At 42.7% G+C, this 17,094-nt stretch overlaps 1 protein-coding gene across 5 annotated transcripts in view; it reads right to left on the bottom strand.

Annotated features, from left to right (window-relative positions):
• Window positions 1-17,094, bottom strand: part of FTO (FTO alpha-ketoglutarate dependent dioxygenase) — a 389,506-nt gene that overhangs the window by 186,866 nt on the left and 185,546 nt on the right. For all 5 annotated transcript variants that reach the window (XM_042918172.1, XM_042918177.1, XM_042918175.1 and 2 more), the window contains exon 7: window positions 11,007-11,126. In XM_042918172.1, coding sequence (XP_042774106.1) covers window positions 11,007-11,126 — 120 coding nt within the window. The remainder of the gene's footprint in view (window positions 1-11,006; window positions 11,127-17,094) is intronic.

The raw sequence follows: 17,094 nt of genomic DNA, 5'->3' as shown, positions 1-17,094 counted from the left end.
AAGGCCCCGTATCTTGCCAAGAAATGCATTAGAAACGGGTCCTTGCTAATCTTCCTAATCTGATCTCTCGCTACTGGACTCACAAGGACCACTCTCCATCCAGTCTAATGAAGTTTGGGAGCAGATTTTGTGTTTTCCCACTACAATGTCTCTGCTTCTCGCATCTCTGAATATCCTCCAACCATCTCCATCTATCAAAACCCTTCGTATTCCCGAAGGCCTATGTCGGAATCCACTCTCCCCTTTGATTTTGCTTCCTCTGAATTACTTACAGCCTTGTGCTTTATCAACCTGGGAGACAGAAGTCCTGGCTTTTTGTAGAACTTCACACTTATCTGCACAAAGTGGAGCAGGCGAATGAGGAAATGACTAGAATGAAGAATGGCAATTTCTTTCCTGATGCCACTCTATCGAAATAGGTCGCAAATATAATTGCTGTCCAAATATTTTTAAGGTACAGCCCATAGAAATGTCTCAGTGTGGAATGATAAAAACAAAAATGCGAAAGGGGCAGATTCTGACGTTTCAGATTTAAAAGATAGAAAGTAAGGGTCTTAACACCATACCCTTTTTTATGAGAACATTCTATTCAATTTCCAGGTTTTGCAGACCGCTCAATAAAGGGGTCAGTTTCTTTCAGAGGTCTTATGTGCACCCCCACCCAAAAATGTAATCAAGGCTATTCTAATCTAGACAGAAAACAACACTGCTTAACTAACTAAACGAATTAAGCCGGATTCTTTCTCCCGTCAAAGGAAAAAAACCTAAAAAAAAAGTTTTTTTAATGCGTATTTGTTTTTGAGGGGGGGGTGGGAGGGGCAGAGAGAGAGAGGGAGACCCAGAATCCAAAGCAGGCTCCAGGCTCCAAGCTGTCGGCACAGAGCCCAATGCGGGGCTCGAGCTCACGGACCTGAGAGATCATGACCTGAGCCGAAGTCAGACGCTTAACTGACTGAGCCAACCAGGTGCCCCGGAAAAAAACTTTTAAAGACCGATCCTGAGAACCACAGCAGGTCATCCTATGCTAGTTAGGCCTAGCTATGCGGATACCTTATATATTTACTCTGTCTCAAGACAAGAGTCAGGCAGAACACTCCAGAGCAACCAGTCAGAAGACCTTGGGGTCAGCAGCGAACACTACCTACTTCTCTCCTTCTTGCTTCACAAGCGTAGGCAAAAGGAGAGGCGAAATCTTCAGCCCCCAGTGGCATCCACACCGAAATCCTGTGTAAGGCTCCGATCCCCCCACTTCACCCAAAGGGCCAGGTTCTGCCTCCTGGACTCAGCGACGGCAGTTCTCCTGCTTGTGAAATTACGACCAAACTTTTCCTTTTGTTCCAGCAAAAGACTTCCTGTGAGAAAGCAGTAATCCTTTAAAGCTCTCCAGCCCAAAGGTCTCTCCTGGTTTGGATTCCCCCATCCCCAGCCCCCAGAGGAAAAGCTCACTCAATCACATCACAAGGCATTTCTTGGTTCCAAGTTGTACTGGGTCTCAAGGACTCCTGGTGAGGAAAGAAAACTGGTCATCTGAACATCCTTTCCTGGGATCCGTCTGAAGTGTAGACAAGCAGCAAAGATGAATATTAATATGCCTTCCATCATCAAAAGCTGTTGCATACCCAAAGGATGATAAATATTTTAATCAGTTTTCAGCTTGTCTGGCGGAAGTCAGTTTACTCCTCAGAGATTTCCCTAGTTCTGTGCCCAAAACCTGTCCAGCACATACTGCTTTCCCTATATAACTTTTGGAAATTGGTAATAAAAAGTCCAAGCTTTGTGGGAGAACTCATTTAATTTCTTGACAGTTTGACTCTATTAAGTTTTCCAAGAAGAGGGAAATCTAAAATATGAGGGATGCCGACGAGCGAGACAAAACACCACAATTCTAAGTTCTGGGAGCAGTGTTGCTAATAACCTACTTACGTCTCACGCTTAAAACATTTTTTTTCCTTCATATTTGCGTAAGTTGTCTGCCAGCGGCCGCTCGGTCTTCTCCGTGTAAATGCCAAAGGCATAAAACAGGACATTCTCATGCGTCCTCTGTACTCTCGATATTATTATTTTTTAAATGTTAAAGGCGTTTGGGGGTATTGTCGGGAGGGTTACATGTGTTTAAAAATAAAACTGACCCCCCCCCCCCAGAATATTCCTACGAAGCAGGACCTAATATTTTAGGGAAATGTACAGAGTTAAAAGGGATTTATTAAAGACCATGCTGCTTCACGTGGGTGTGAGGAAATGGCTCGACTCATACGTGGACCTAACATCGATTCATTTCTTCAACGAGTAAGTGTCGGGCACCTAACTCTGTACCAGACACTGTTGTAAGAGTTGGAGACATTACAGCGGATAAAACAAAGTCCTTCTCTCCCAGGGACCATATTAGGTAGAAGCAGATAACAAGCAAGTATCCTGGCAGATGGTAGGAAGCGATGGGAAGCAAGGTGGAATCGGGCAAGGCATTCTCTACCGTAAGAAGCTCTCTCCAAGGAGTGACATGAGCAGAGACACAGGAATGGAGGGAGGAAGTGAGTCATGCAAATTAACAGAGGGCAGACTATTCCAGACAGAGGCAACGGCGAATGCAAAGACCATGAGGCAGGAGGAGGCTGGGCGTGTTCCTAAAGACAGTAAGAAGGCGAGTGGAGGACTGGGACGGAGGGGAAATAATGTACGGGGTGGGGGTGGACAGACCCTGCAGGGCACTGGGCCCCGGTGCAAGGAAGCTGGATATCTGCACATGATAGTGAGTTTGGGCCGGGGGAGTGAAACACCAGACTTTGTATTTTAAAGGAACACTCTGACAGGGATGGACATAGGGTGGTAATAGCAGAGAGACTATTTCTATAAATGATGGTGGTTCTCATCAAGGCAGCAGCACAGGGGATGGTGAAAGGTGGCCAGATCATGAATACTTAGAAAACAGAGTTAACAGGATTCGCCGATAAATCAAGAGATGAACCAAAAGAACCCCAAGGTTATAGGCTGAGCGACTGGACAGTGCAAATTACTGCCCTGTGTGATACTGGGAGAAAGGCTGGGGGGTTATGGGAATCAAGAGTTTGGTTTGAGGTATGTTAAATTTGAGACATTATTACTAGACAGCTAAACACAGCCCACCTTGCCCAACTACTGTTCAGGTCTCCAAGACAGGAGACCCTACTGCAGACATTAGAACATCCCATCAACTCCATCCGTTAAAAAATTCACTGTTAACTGCATGAAAAGTTGATGACATTAAATAAAATACAAGCCCTCTTAATCCCCCAACATCTGTTAGAGATCTGATGCATAATTCTGGGTATTTCATAATTGCACATTTAAATTAATAATATTTAAAGTAAAGGGATGTGTAATATCAGCCTACCACCTGTTCCAAGTCCTCACAAGCAGAGCAGATATGCCTGGAACAGTAGAAATTAATTTTGAATATTTCCATAATACTCCAGATTTTTATCTGAAGGCTAATTTTGTCAATCAGTCCAAAACAAGGTGGATGTTATCTGAGATTTTTATACACATCAAGGAAAAATTTACAAATGAGATTGTCACAGGTGGTTCCAGATGGGCTGAGATCATGTAGAGGAAATACAAAAAAAGTCCATCATAATTTACGTGTTAGGGGAACGATGGTGTTAAAAACATCATCTCCAAATGATCACAGAGATACTTTCAGAAACACTGAAAGGGCAACGTATCAAGTTTCCCTTGGTTTAAAAAAAAAAGGTCATTCTTTTGCAGATGTCAACAAAAAGAGAGCAGGATCATGGTTATGTTACCCTTAATGCACGGAAGAGCCGACTTAATGTGTTCCCAGAGCTCTCTGGTAAGTCAGATTTTGGCACTGGGAGCACATTTCTCCATAGAGACATTTTTGCAAAATATGGAAAGATTCCCAGCCAAGCTTCCCAAAGTATTTAGCCCACAGTGGGGTAGAAACATTACCAGAGTAGCACTAAGCTTCGATTCATTGAGTCCCTCTACCTCCAAGACTGACCCCGGTTGTAAAGGAAGGGAAATGAGGAAAAGGAAGAGGGTTTGTCACTAAGGGGAACTCAGTCAAATGACCTCTAAGTAAGGGCTCCTAAACTGAGGACTGTCTACGCTTCCTTCTAAAATCACTACCGGTGACGCCTTGCGTGTGTGCAGTATTTTATATGTTACCGACTTTTTCATTTGGTCATCGTAATAATTTTCTTCAAGGGTTAACAGTTTTACGGACCATTCACGAACCAACCTGGCGAAAAAGAGATCCTATAATCTTGAGAATATTCCCAACAGCTGGCACAACATCCTTGGGAAATCTTGCTTTTCTTTCAAAACTGTAGGTCTGCTGACTTGTTTCTAACACAACTTCCTTCTTCTAGACAAAGATTCTTCTGGAATATCTCAAAGGTATTTATAATAAGATAAAGGACAGGCTAGAGCTGACGGTAAGGCCCCCCTCCCCACCTCACCCCCGGCCAAACGAACTAGAGCAAATAAGGTACACAATTATTTTATGCCATATCTTTTCCAGGAAAAAACAAACCAAGACGGAAATTACTGACACTCCCATCTGAGACCAGGGGTTCCGATTCACATCTGAAATGCTGTGATGGGCTGCTAGTCGAAGGAATCCAAAATAAATTCCAGCAGCCAAGGCTACAACAGCACCCCAGGGTAAAGTAGCAGGATCTTCACACATCAATCTGAATCCTAGTGTTGCTAAAATTATTTAAAACAACCCCCTTTGTCTATAGGAAAGAAAACAGAACACATGTGAAAGGTGCATGTGTGCGTGCGCAGACGTGTGTGTGTGTGTGTGTGTGTGTGTGTGTGTGTGTATCTAACACAGGCTAGCAAAATGGAGCTAAAGCCTATGGAATCAAATCAAGGCTAAAACAGCAACCTTGGTTGTTTATTCCAGTTTTTCTCTGCACATGCTAACAAGAGTGAAGAGAAATGGCAAGCCTTTCACTTGGAATTTCCAGGCTCCCGTCACTGTGTCTCACCATGTTCGGTGTTTTTCGCCTTGTTCCTATTGTGTGCAGAGCAGAGGCACCTGAGCCATCCTCTTAACATGCCGGGGATGTAACAGGCACATCCTAGTACTTGGTACCAATAGAGCTCAAGTCTCACACAGCTCATGTAAGGGTTAAAAACAGAAAGTCCTACCCACTGGTTCGCTCTGATGTTCCTGGAGATATTGTCACTGGATGTATCCTCAGTAGAATTCTATTCAACACCTCTGTCTTTAAGTACAAAGCTGTAGGCTGTAGCAGCTTTAAGAAACATAAGTATCCCTTTTTTCTGCTGCACAGTATCTGTGTGTGAAATTCTCTAAAGGGGTTTAAGTATTTACCCTGAACACTATCAGACGGTTTCTAAAATTTTCCTTATCCACTTGCAAAAACACTTCAAAGAGAATCATAAACATACTCCTTTGTGCTTTCGATGCACATTCTGTTTCTCAAGCTTAAGCCTGAATTCTCTTGGAATTGTAAATTTTTTTCCCAAAAAGACAGGAGACACAATGCTTTTTTTTTTTTTTTAATTCATTACTAAGTCTGCAGCAACTGAGGGAAAACCTGGAAAACTCTGTGAGAAATTTAGAAGGCAATCAAAGAAGGAACCAAAACCTGTTAGAAATTCATTGCTGAATTACACGTACAATTTCCCCTCAGATATTTTACTCTTAATAGAACAATACAGCTGTGGGGAATAGCAGTGGGTGGGTGGGGAGGGAGGAGAATGGAAAGAACCAATCTTCAATGAACACCTTTAAGATAATAAAAAATGGGAGCCATGGACTTTTAGCCCCTGTAGCTGAAAAGTGCCTTTTCTTTCTCTTTTTTCCCCAAATTTCCAAAGCCACATAAATACAGGGGTCCCCAAACTCAGTGTCTGTGTACATAATTTGAATTATTGGGTGCTTGTGACTGTTTACCTGCTTCCAATCTGTGCTTATTCTGAGCCACTCAGCACTGTACCAGTCCAAAAGGGGAGAAGGGAACTTAAATTTTCATTTAAAACCACCAGACATCTCCTACCAATTCCTAAATTACTATAATATACTCTGCTCCTAGATCAGAAATGCTAATGCTGAAAAATGAAAGACAGGGTGATGTGTGCAAATGTAATTTAGTATATACATCAACGGCATAAGGGATACACACACACACACACACACACACACACACACACACACAAATAGGAGTTGGTGACTTCACTATCAACAAGGACAAAAAGTTAACATTTATATCGCTTTCTTCCTCATACCCCCCAAAATCTTTAATCCTAGAAGATAGTTTAAAATGAACTTAGCTAATGGAACTGTAATAGAATAGCAAATACCACTACACTCAGTATAATTTCAGCACGTGAGAAAGCAGCCTCGTTCCTCTACTCAGCTACAAAGAATTTAATCTAACACACTGTGATGATAGGGTCATTAATCTCTCCAAAAACAAACAAACAAAAAAAAAACCAAAAAACTGCTCTTCAGCTCAATCACTGCCTATGACTGTGTCACCTATACCAAGAAAGGCTCCACCAGACAGCAGTGGACAGCCACCTGGCATGAACTCTCCCAGATGGTTTACACAGGCCAAAATGACAAGGAAAAACACATGACTCATCTTGAAATTAAACTATTATAACTGACTTGTAAAGGACAACCTTTACGTCCGTAAGTCCATTTCCTCTCTTAAGACTTCAACAACAAGAAACTGGTAACAGAATTAAATAAAACACCTACTCACTTTCCACATCTCTCTGCTCTCCTGTGCCAAAATTTTAACGCAAATGGGTAGAATTTAAGTTACCTATAGCTTACCTAACATAATTACATGTTGTGTTTTACACCGTTTCAAAACGGATATATTAAAATGATCCCATCTTGGCTCCTACCCACTAAAGTCAATAAAGGTTATTAAGGCCAACTGCCATATAAATGCACTGTGGTCCCCAGCAAGAACTGTCAAGACATGAAATGCAATTCAAAACATTCGAAATGATCAGGACCTGGAAAAGCATGAAGAAATTTCTCTCCAGTATATCAATCATCAGTACTTCCGAAAATGTCGACTCCGGAAATTATCCTAGAATATTTCCATCGGATTACACTAAATTGACCTTTTGTTTTTTAAGGTCAAAAGGAAATGAATAAATGTCGTCAATTTAAGAGGCCATCGCACCTAGCATTCTTTTCCGTCTCATTGTGAATTTGATGGTGTTAAAACGTTTTTATGGGTAAAATAAATGTCAGTTTTGCAAAGCGCGATACCAGACCCTAAGAGACACATGGCCTATCCGTTGGATCTCTGGCTACAGCAAGACTTCCTCACCTCACGGGAGACTTCGGCTTTTCATATTTCTCTTTACCCAGAAAGCAAAGCTTGTACGGTTTCTTTCAAATGGTAACTCTCTCTTATCCTGGAGAGTCTCCTCCTAAGACGCTAATCTTGGTTGTGAGGTGGTGGGCTGGCCGGAGAAAATAAAATAAAATAAAATACACACATTTGAACAGTGTTCTGGCATTATAGTGCCTTCCTGAAGAGGGAGCAAAGAAGAGAGAAAAGGCAAGGCTAACTTCTTGGGTTGTAAGAAAGGGTTGTGTTGCTTCGGGCTCAATGGCTCATAAATTCATGAGGTAATATTCAGGGAAAATACGATATTTTATCAGAATGCCATTCAAATATAAGGTTTAACATTTACATCACAAGAGCAAGCACAGGGTAAAACTATCCTCGGGGAGAGAAATGGCAAGAATAAACAGTGTGATAAAAACAGTGCTTGCTGGGACAGGGAATGGGAAGCAAAGGCTGGAGGAGTTTTAGAGGCAGTGGACTAAACTTTTTGAAATATGCGACTGGTTATGACATGTGAAGCAATTACCATTAATGGAGGAAAGGCGATTTCAAAGCGCATTTTCCGTTCTTCTGCATCCAACCTGAGACTACACGTCCCAACCACAAAGTGGGGGGAGAAAAAAGAAAAAAGGCAACACAGAGACAGAGGGAAATCGCAACACAAGTCCTGGTACGAGGGCCGTCCAAGGCTGCTTTACTCATAAGCAAAAGGGGAAAAGTGATGTGCGGATCGCCTGGGGTTTTTTTGTTTTGTTTTCACCGAAAGAGACCCACGCTACGGGGCAGCACAGACAAAATGCATTAATTAGAGAAGCCTTTCCACAACAGACACACATGCTTTTACCATTTTAAAAAAGCACAGAGATAAAGAAGAATCATTTGTCGAGAAGGAGAACGATTTTGAGTAACACATTCCCTGGAAGCAAAGGGAGTACATTCAGAAACGCTGTTCAGATTAGTCTAATTCTATAGACTCCAAATGTGCACAAAACTGCACTTTTTATGTTAAATTGCTGTTGAATTTGTTAACCCACAACTGATTTCCTGTGTTATGGAATCTTGGAGATTACAGCTAACTTGAAGCAACAGGGATAATTCTTGACAGTTAATGGTACATTTGTATGCATTTTCCTGAAAGGCCGGCATCTTGAGGCCTCAAACAGGTAGCTCAACATTGCCCCCTACTGCTTGCAAGTGCAAACATATGAGGTGGGCTGGTACAAAGCAGGAATTGAACTGGCCGGGCCAGTTCACAAATACCAGATGGCATTGAGCTAACAGAGCCACAGAACCATAGGCTTGCCCAATGACTATGGTCTTCTGTCTCTTCCAATAGCAAAAATAAATTATTATGAATTTGTTAAAAGTCATTTAAAGAGGCTTGGAGCCATGCTTAAATTTAATTTAGAAGGATCATCCCTTTTATGTTTGGCCCAAACCTCCACTCTGCTGATAATGATCACCCTGAGGCTTGCTGAGGAGAGACACTGGGACCATTGATTTCACTCGGAACACTCAGTAATGCCACACCAACTGCAAGGAAGCTCGTTCTGGAGAATTCCCAAGACTGCTCTTCTTCTGGGTATTTTTTTACACAAGAGTTATAAAGTAAACAGAAGATATTCCATCTAACTGATGTGCCATGGTCCGATTAAAAAAAAAAAAATGACAACTAAATCTTTTAAATGAATTCATAATGAATATAATCAGTAAGCTCACAATACCCAAGACTTCTCTTTAAAAGACAAAAAAAACAAAAAACAAAAAACCCTTGAACAAAAGTGGTGCAAAAATAAATTTTTATTTAGTGACGTATTTATTTATTTTACAAAATCAGTGAGTTCTTTTCTTATTAATTTGCCAATTCTAATACGTGGAGTCGTCAAGTTACAATCCCAAAGTCCACCTGATGTCTCAGACTCAAAGTCTGGTAAATAAAGAGGTTCTTCTAACTCATATGTAAATGGACAAGCCGAGAAGAACATCGTAAAAAAAATATGCCCTGTAAATGAAGTTGCCTTTATATATACATTCCATAAAAATGTAGCATACTCCACACAGGCTAGTTTTAGGAATAGAACTAAGGAGATTTAAGCATGGACTTTTCATTACTTCCAGCTCAGTTTTACAATGCTCGGTTTTATACTGAGGTTCAGGTCTTTGGCGGAATCCATTTTTGTGATACTCTTAGTACAATAAAAGAAGGATTATTAACATTCCTTCCTCAGACACAGATCCATCGAAAGGCATGATTTAAACATCCGAAGAGATGTCTGGAAAGCTAGGGTCCAGATTCCGACCTGGACTTTCAAACTAAGACCCCTCCAGGGTGGTGACTTGGTATTTTCATTATAAAACCTCGGTTTTATAACAGAGGTTGGCCACAGCTCCCCACTTGCGCAGATCGGATCCTTGTTTCCAGAACAAGTCTGAGTCTGTGCGGGCACCACCTCCAGGGTGCAGCAGGCTTTTACCACTTTTCCACTACATTTCAAGTTCAACGGTCTGGAGGCAGAGCAGCGAGGCAGTGAAGGGCGTGACCCTAGAGCCAGCCTTCCTGGGTTCAAATCCCCGTTCCCCCGCTTATGAGCCGTGTGATCTTGAGGAAGTTATGGAAACCTTTTGTGGCTCAGTCTCCTGGTTTATGAAATGGAGAACCATCATACCTACTTTATGGGGTTGCCGTAAAAGTTACATAAGTGATACATAAAACATTCAGAATAGTGCCTGGTCCTTAATAAGTATCAGATAAGGGTCTGCCATTACTGCTATTATTTAAATTGAGACTTAATTCAAAACTGGCAAGTGGCCTCAATTTCGCCTTCCAGCTATGCTTCTGACTCCCCCCTCCCACCCCCCCCCACCCCGATCCCTTGCTCTGGCCGCGCTGGACTGCCCCATTTCCAGTCTCGTTTGTACAGTTCCTGGAGCCTAATGCTCCTCTCCCAATGCCCTATCTGACCCTACGCCTCCCCATACAAAGTCCCCAAAGGCAACATCTGCTGTTTCACAACAGTCCTGGTCCAGTGGCCTGAATTTAATACTCCCTCCTCTGGCCTGTGATTTTTTTTTTTTTTTTAATCTCTATTACAGGCTTTCATTTTAGCTAATGTAACACCTGGCTATATTCATGTCTCTCTCCTTGTTAAACTGAATGCAGCAGTTAAGCTACAGAGCCAGACTGCCAGGGTCTCCATCTTGCTCTGCTGCTTACTCTGTGACCTTGGGCGAGGCACCTAATTTCTCAATGTCTCAGTTTTCACATCTATAAATTAAGGCTCATAAGGGTTTCTACACCTCGTAGGGCTGCTGTACGAACTTTAGAAGTTAATACAGGGAAAGCCCTTAGAACAGTGCCCGGTGCATCTAAAAATGCAAAGGCATTTTAAATCTTACCGTTCCATCGTGGTTCCCTCCTCGTCACTTCCTACCGTGCGTCCGGCATGGTGCCGTATATGTGGGAAATACTCAAGAAAACGCCCACTGAACTCAAGGGAGCTTGTCCTGGCAAAATCCTGGCTGTTCCTGGCGAACAGTTACCTAACTCAATAATTTGGGATAATGAATTATGTATTTGCCTATGCAAATGAGGCAGCAGAGGGGTCACACAGCCCGGCGTCCCAGAAAATGTGGCCCCGGACCTCAGGTACTTACCACACCTTCCATCTTCTTCCACAGTTCTTCCAGTTGGGCCATGGGCTGACACCACCAATCACTGCATTTTCTGTATCGGTTGCCTTGAAACCAAAACTGTCTCAGCCACTCGAACTCAACCTGTGGGCCATAAAGAGAAGGCAGTTGTTACAATGCCTTCATGAGGGGCAATCAAGGACAACACTGTCACCCGATTCTCCTCCAGTAACTTAATCGCCACAGGGTGAGAAAAGCTCAGCCTAACTGGTTTCCAGTAGAACTTGGGGAGTCTCCAGAGCATTTCTGCAAAGCCAAGAGAAAAGCAGTCGTAAGGGGCTCCTGGGTGGCTCAGTCAGTTAAGCGTCGGACTTCAGCTCAGGTCATGATCTCATGGTTCGTGAGTTTGGGTCCCGCATCGGGGTGAGCTCGTGGGATTCTCTCTCTCTCTCTCTCTCTCTCTCTCTCTCTCTCTGCCCCTGGTTCACTTGCACCCTCTACCTCTCTAAATAAATAAATAAATAAATAAATAAATAAATAAATAAATAAAATAAATTTTACAAAAAGGCAAGACAAAACACAAATACTGAGATCCTGAAGTATATAGCAGCCTGCTCAATGTGGGACAGGGAAGATAGAATCAAAATATATCTTTATTAAACATCTTTATTAAACACTGATATTTAGAGCAAAACAGACATATATTATGAGACAGCCAATTTCAAGATCTCTTAGATTTAAAATAAATACAGAATTTACCATGGACCAGGAGGAGCTGGTGAGAGTCCTAGCCCTTATAACTAAACAATGCAAAGTTAATTATGGGGCATCCATTAAACCTACAGCCATTCAAATTGTTACTTTTCAAGTCAGGGCACATGTCAATAGGTAGAAAGAACAGTGAAGGCATTAACAATTGCTTTTCCTTCCTATGAACCTATAGGGTTATTATTATGGTTATTATTTGCCTCCTTAACATTCCTCCTTCTATTCTAGCAAAACCTCACTATTCACTTGGTAACCGACCCCCTTCCCCAGTCTCAGTCCACGTGGTCCGGGTAGATCTCCAGCCCCAACACCAGGGATGCAGTGTGTGACCCAAGTGTCAGCCAATCAGCCCCCCACATCTCTCTAGTCACAGAACTGGGTATGGAGACAATTGCGGAATGTTCAATCACAGTTAAGTCTAGATCCCATGAGAAGATCCAGGAAAAGCATTCTATATCCATGTCACCACCAAATGGGAAAAATGGAGACAACCCAGTAGGAAGCAACTGCAAGATAAAAAGATAAAAACCAGGTGCTGGTGATACCACCTGGCTCTTGACCAAGCTATTCCTGAAGTCTTTTATTTATTTATTTATTTATTTATTTATTTATTTATTTATTTATTTTTTAAACCTATTTACATTTTCTTTAAGGCTTATTTATTATTTTTGAGAAAGAAAGAGACAGAGAGAGAGAGAGAGAGAGAGAGAGAGAGAGAGACAGTGCAAGCAGGGGAGGGGCAGAGAGAGGGGGAGACACAGAATCTGAAGCAGATTCCAGGCTCTAAGCTGTCAGCACAGAGCGCAACGCAGGGCTCGAACTCACAAACCGCGAGATCGTGACCTAAGCTGAAGTCGGATGCCTAACCAACTGAGCCACCCAGGAGTCCCAGAAGCCTTTTATACTTAAGCCAATTCAGGTTGAGGTTTTTTTTGTCCCTTGCAAATGAAATAACCCCAATGTATGTAGAGGAGAGGCTGAGTAAAGCTTTGGAAGGGTAAGAAATTGTTTTCTATCCACTTTCCAAATCTTCTAAAACTTATCTTCACCTTGAAAAATCAAATTTTACAGGGGCACCTAGGTGGTTCAGTCGGTTGGGCGTCCGACTTCGGCTCAGGTCATGATCTCACGGTCTGTGAGTTCGAGCCCTGTGTCGGGCTCTGTGCTGACAGCTCAGAGCCTGGAGCCTGTTTCAGATTCTGTGTCTCCCTCTCTCTCGGCCCCTCCCCCATTCATGCTCTGTCTCTCTCTGTCTCAAAAATAAATAAACGTTAACAAAAATTTTTTTTAATCAAATTTTACTGTCAACGTACAACTCTATTTATCCCCACAACTCTTCTGACCTCTGCCCTCTAAAGAAATGTTGAGCTTTCACAGCTTAGAGGTTAATGTTGGGTCGTCTTGACTTTTGCTACGGTAATCGTGTTCCCTAGACAGTCCAACTAGTACAACCTTTACCTGTTACCACAAAGAATTTCTGTATTTATCCATATTGAACTTTCGCGAGGCAAACAAAAGCAACTTGTGAAGATTTACCAATGGTGAAAATGGCTCAAATAACTAACCTGAGAACACCCAGTCATATGAAAGGGTTTCAGTTTACATTAACTAAATGTTTGTTTGATATGTAGAACTGATTTCAGTTAAAGCTGTTTAAACAGAAAAAAAAAAAAAAAAAGGAATGTGGACAATATTAAGACAATAGCTGCCGAAACTTATCTGTGGTATTTAGAGACAGTTGGTAACAGCAGTAAACCACACTGCTTTGAGAGGAGAGCGAACACAGGGCAGTTCAACTTCTCTGAAGATGCAGGTTTCATATTACTCACTACAAGAAGAGTTCTATTTAATAGATTTTGTGTGAAATTGGTTCCCATTATGGGAACAGCCTATTAGCAAAGCATCACGCCCGATGTCAGGGCAAGCTGCAAAGATTTCAAAAGGTTTTCTTATCTGGGGGCTGGTTATTTTCATTGGTGAAGACAAAACTTATAAGCCCTGGCAATCGTGGTATCCCAAGAAATAAAACAGATCAGCATATGTAATTAGTTTATTCAACCTATTGGGGTACACTAGGGTCTAGATTTCAGTAAATTAAAGCCACAGAAGGAAGGAGAGGGGCATACCTGGAGACTCTGCTATGAGACGAGAATACAAAGGAGGACCCCATCCATTTTAATAAATCAGGACTTCAGCTTCCTCCTTAGGTGCCCAGCTATCAGTTGAAGCAGACGGTGCCATGATTAAGAATAAGGAAGCGGGGCGCCTGGGTGGCTCAGTTGGTTAAGTGTCCGACTCTTGATTCGAGCCCAGGTCATGATCTCATGGTTTGTTTGAGCCCTGCGTCGGGCTCTGCGCTGACAGTGTGGGGCCTGCTTGGGATTCTCTCTCTTTCCCTCTCTCTCTGCCTCTACTCTGCTCACTCTCTCTCTCTCTCAAAAAATATTACATAAATAAACTTTGTAAAAAATTAAAAAAAAAAAGAATAAGGGCCCTGGAGCCAGTTCAAACTTGGACTCCAGTACCAAATGGCTATGTCACCCGTAAAATAAAGACAATCACATAATAACCACATAGATTTAGAGTGAGGACTAGTGAGTTAATAATGAATGGGCTACTATATGCCAGGCACTTGCCAGATGCTAAGAAAGCAAACTGAACAAGGCCTACAACTTATTGTCCCCAAGGATCTCACAACGTGATAAAATTTTCTTAGCAAGAAAAGTTTTAACATCCATGTCAATTCATGGCCACCCCCCTTCCAGAGAGGCCAGTCAGTAAAGTTCAACGCTGAGCACTTACTCCCGGCAGAGTTTTATTCATGAGTTGAAGTACTTCCCATGAGATACAATCTTTCTGGGCATCAAATCCACTGGCATGTATTTTATTCGGTTCCATAACCTGACTTTTTCATTTCAATGTTGTGGGCAAAAAAAAAAAAACATTACAGGATTTTAAACAAATGTCACCCTCGCCATTTCCCCCACTGCCAACAGACGTCGTTGGCTGCTTCCTTAAAATTAATTAAGGAAGCATAGAATACTTCCAGCCATTTGATTCAGAGTTTGAGTTACAAAAACAAACAAACAAACAAGAAAAAGTTATTTTCATTTTTTTTCCCCTAAACCGCGGGGTTAAGAAAAGAAAGCTGCAGGGTGGATACCCCACGAAAGCTGAAGCGTCAGGACTCGGAATAGAATGGAAGCCTTATCGCTTCCGGGGTTGAAAAAACAATCAAAGGTCAACCGTAGTGACTGACCAATAAAGTTCTAAGCATGAAAGGAGTAGGGTCTTCATCCCTTCTCCAGGGTGCACCCAGGGTTCTCTCCCTCCCCGCACCGGGAAGCTCAGAACTATCAGAGCAGAACCTAGAGACAAACCCTGAGGAGGGTAATGGCTGCCTTGGGGCCACGAACACTCCACGGGTGATGCAGACCCCCAGAGATGGGAGCGTCAAGGAGACAACACATAGCAACTCTTTTGAGGTTCTCTCAGAGCTCACGATGCTTAGACACCAAACTCCCACCTTCTGGACAGGCCCTTCAAGGAAATTCACAATTATTCAATCTTTTGAGCAGCTACAATACAAAGATGAGCAATTAGCCAAGGCCTACTGACAACCTAGAGGCCTTGCAGGTTCCTGAAGGGCCTTCTCAATCATCAGTGAAAAATGAAAACATGCTCACAATAGTGTCCGTTTCACAACAGGGACTGCTGGGACAACTGTCCTTCATCACCCTCTTAACTAATCTGTACCTGGAACGGTCTCAGAGAAGATCAGTCAAGAAAAACTTTTCCCCTAAAAATGTCTAGGAAAAGTCTGAAGGGGAAGAATAAACGGAATCCACCCACCTACCTGAAACCTCGGGCATTCAACAGCAAAGTTCAAAATCGTGACTTATGAGACGCTACCTCACCATTCATTGTAAACGCCTCCATCACTTCCACAGGTAGGCAACTGTCATCTACTTTTCTCTGCCAAGTCAGTGGGGGGCTCTTGATTTGGTCCCAGCTCAGCTCACGCAGGTCCCTCAGGGGATGCGTGAACATGCCCGCTGGGGTTAATGTCTCACCACAACACCTGAAATAAGTTATTTCACTGAGCAAGATGTTAGATGAGGGAGAGATGCTAATGTCCAATCTACTAAGAGCTACCCCATGAAGGCTCTTTCCCAGGAACTCCGAGGAAGATGCAGGTCTGACCAGACCAAACCATTTTTTTTTTTTAATGTTTATTTATTTTTGAGAGAGAGACAGAGAGACAGAGCATGGGCAGAGAGAGAGAGGGAGACGCAGAATGCGAAGCAGGCTCCAGGCTCTGAGCTGTCGGCACAGAGCCCGACGTGGGGCTTGAACTCACGAACCGTGAGATCATGACCTGAGCTGAAATCGGACGCTTAACCAGCTGAGCCACCCAGGTGCCCCAGACCAAACCATTTTTAAGAAGGAAAACAGCATAATAACATGCAGGAGGGTTCTGCTTATCAGTGAACAAAAACCTTTGCTAAGCATCTTTAGTTAGGAAAAAAAAATACCTTCTAAAGGTACTCAGGTCTATTCCCCACAGTTCCCAAACTGCTTAGTTAGAAACCATCTAAAGGAAACAAGCCACATCTACACCCACAGAGCCTGAAGGCCCGCAACACATAAAACCCAGGGCTTCATCCTGTAATTGGTGCAGCAAAGGCACATGGCCTTTAAGATAGAGGAAATCGAACAATAAAGAACCCAGGGGGAACGATCATGGACCACGTATGATGCTATTGTTTCACAACAGGACATGGTAGAAAGTGATCATGTCAGTGCTCGATCCCAGGCCAGCACATAGGGCCAAAAAACAGTATATGATAACGTGCTTTGGCATATGGAATTCATATGAAGGAGGTGGCCTTGAAGAATCAAAGACTGGGGGGCTGGGCAAGGTGAGCACACACCATATTTAGATTCATGATCTCTCTCTGCCTTCGATTTCTAGACTAGCTTCAGGGGGCTAAGGCTTCTGATACACATCTATCCCACTTTGCTAAGGTATACAGTGTCAAAAGCAGCCAGTCACTTGCTGAAGCTACTGGGCTCAGATGACAATATTCTACTATTAGATAAACAGTGTGATTTTACAGATTTCCCCCGCCCGTTGATGATAACAAAACATCTCGGCCAGTCACAGAAGACCAATATGGTGGGGCGAGGGGGGGGGGTTGGTGGCGGCGCAGGGAATAACTCATGTTGAGTGTTGAAAAGAGCACCCATTCAGCTGGCCTGAATCCTGACATTGCAAGGTTTGTAGAGAAGGAAAAAATCGGAATTTCTTTACTACAGACCAGAATTTCTTTACTGCAAATAT

Source organism: Panthera leo, chromosome E2 (assembly GCF_018350215.1).
Source record: "Panthera leo isolate Ple1 chromosome E2, P.leo_Ple1_pat1.1, whole genome shotgun sequence".
In the NCBI taxonomy this organism is placed as follows: domain Eukaryota; kingdom Metazoa; phylum Chordata; class Mammalia; order Carnivora; family Felidae; genus Panthera; species Panthera leo.
Note: the sequence above shows the minus strand (reverse complement) of the source record. Positions and strands in the feature narration are given on the sequence as shown.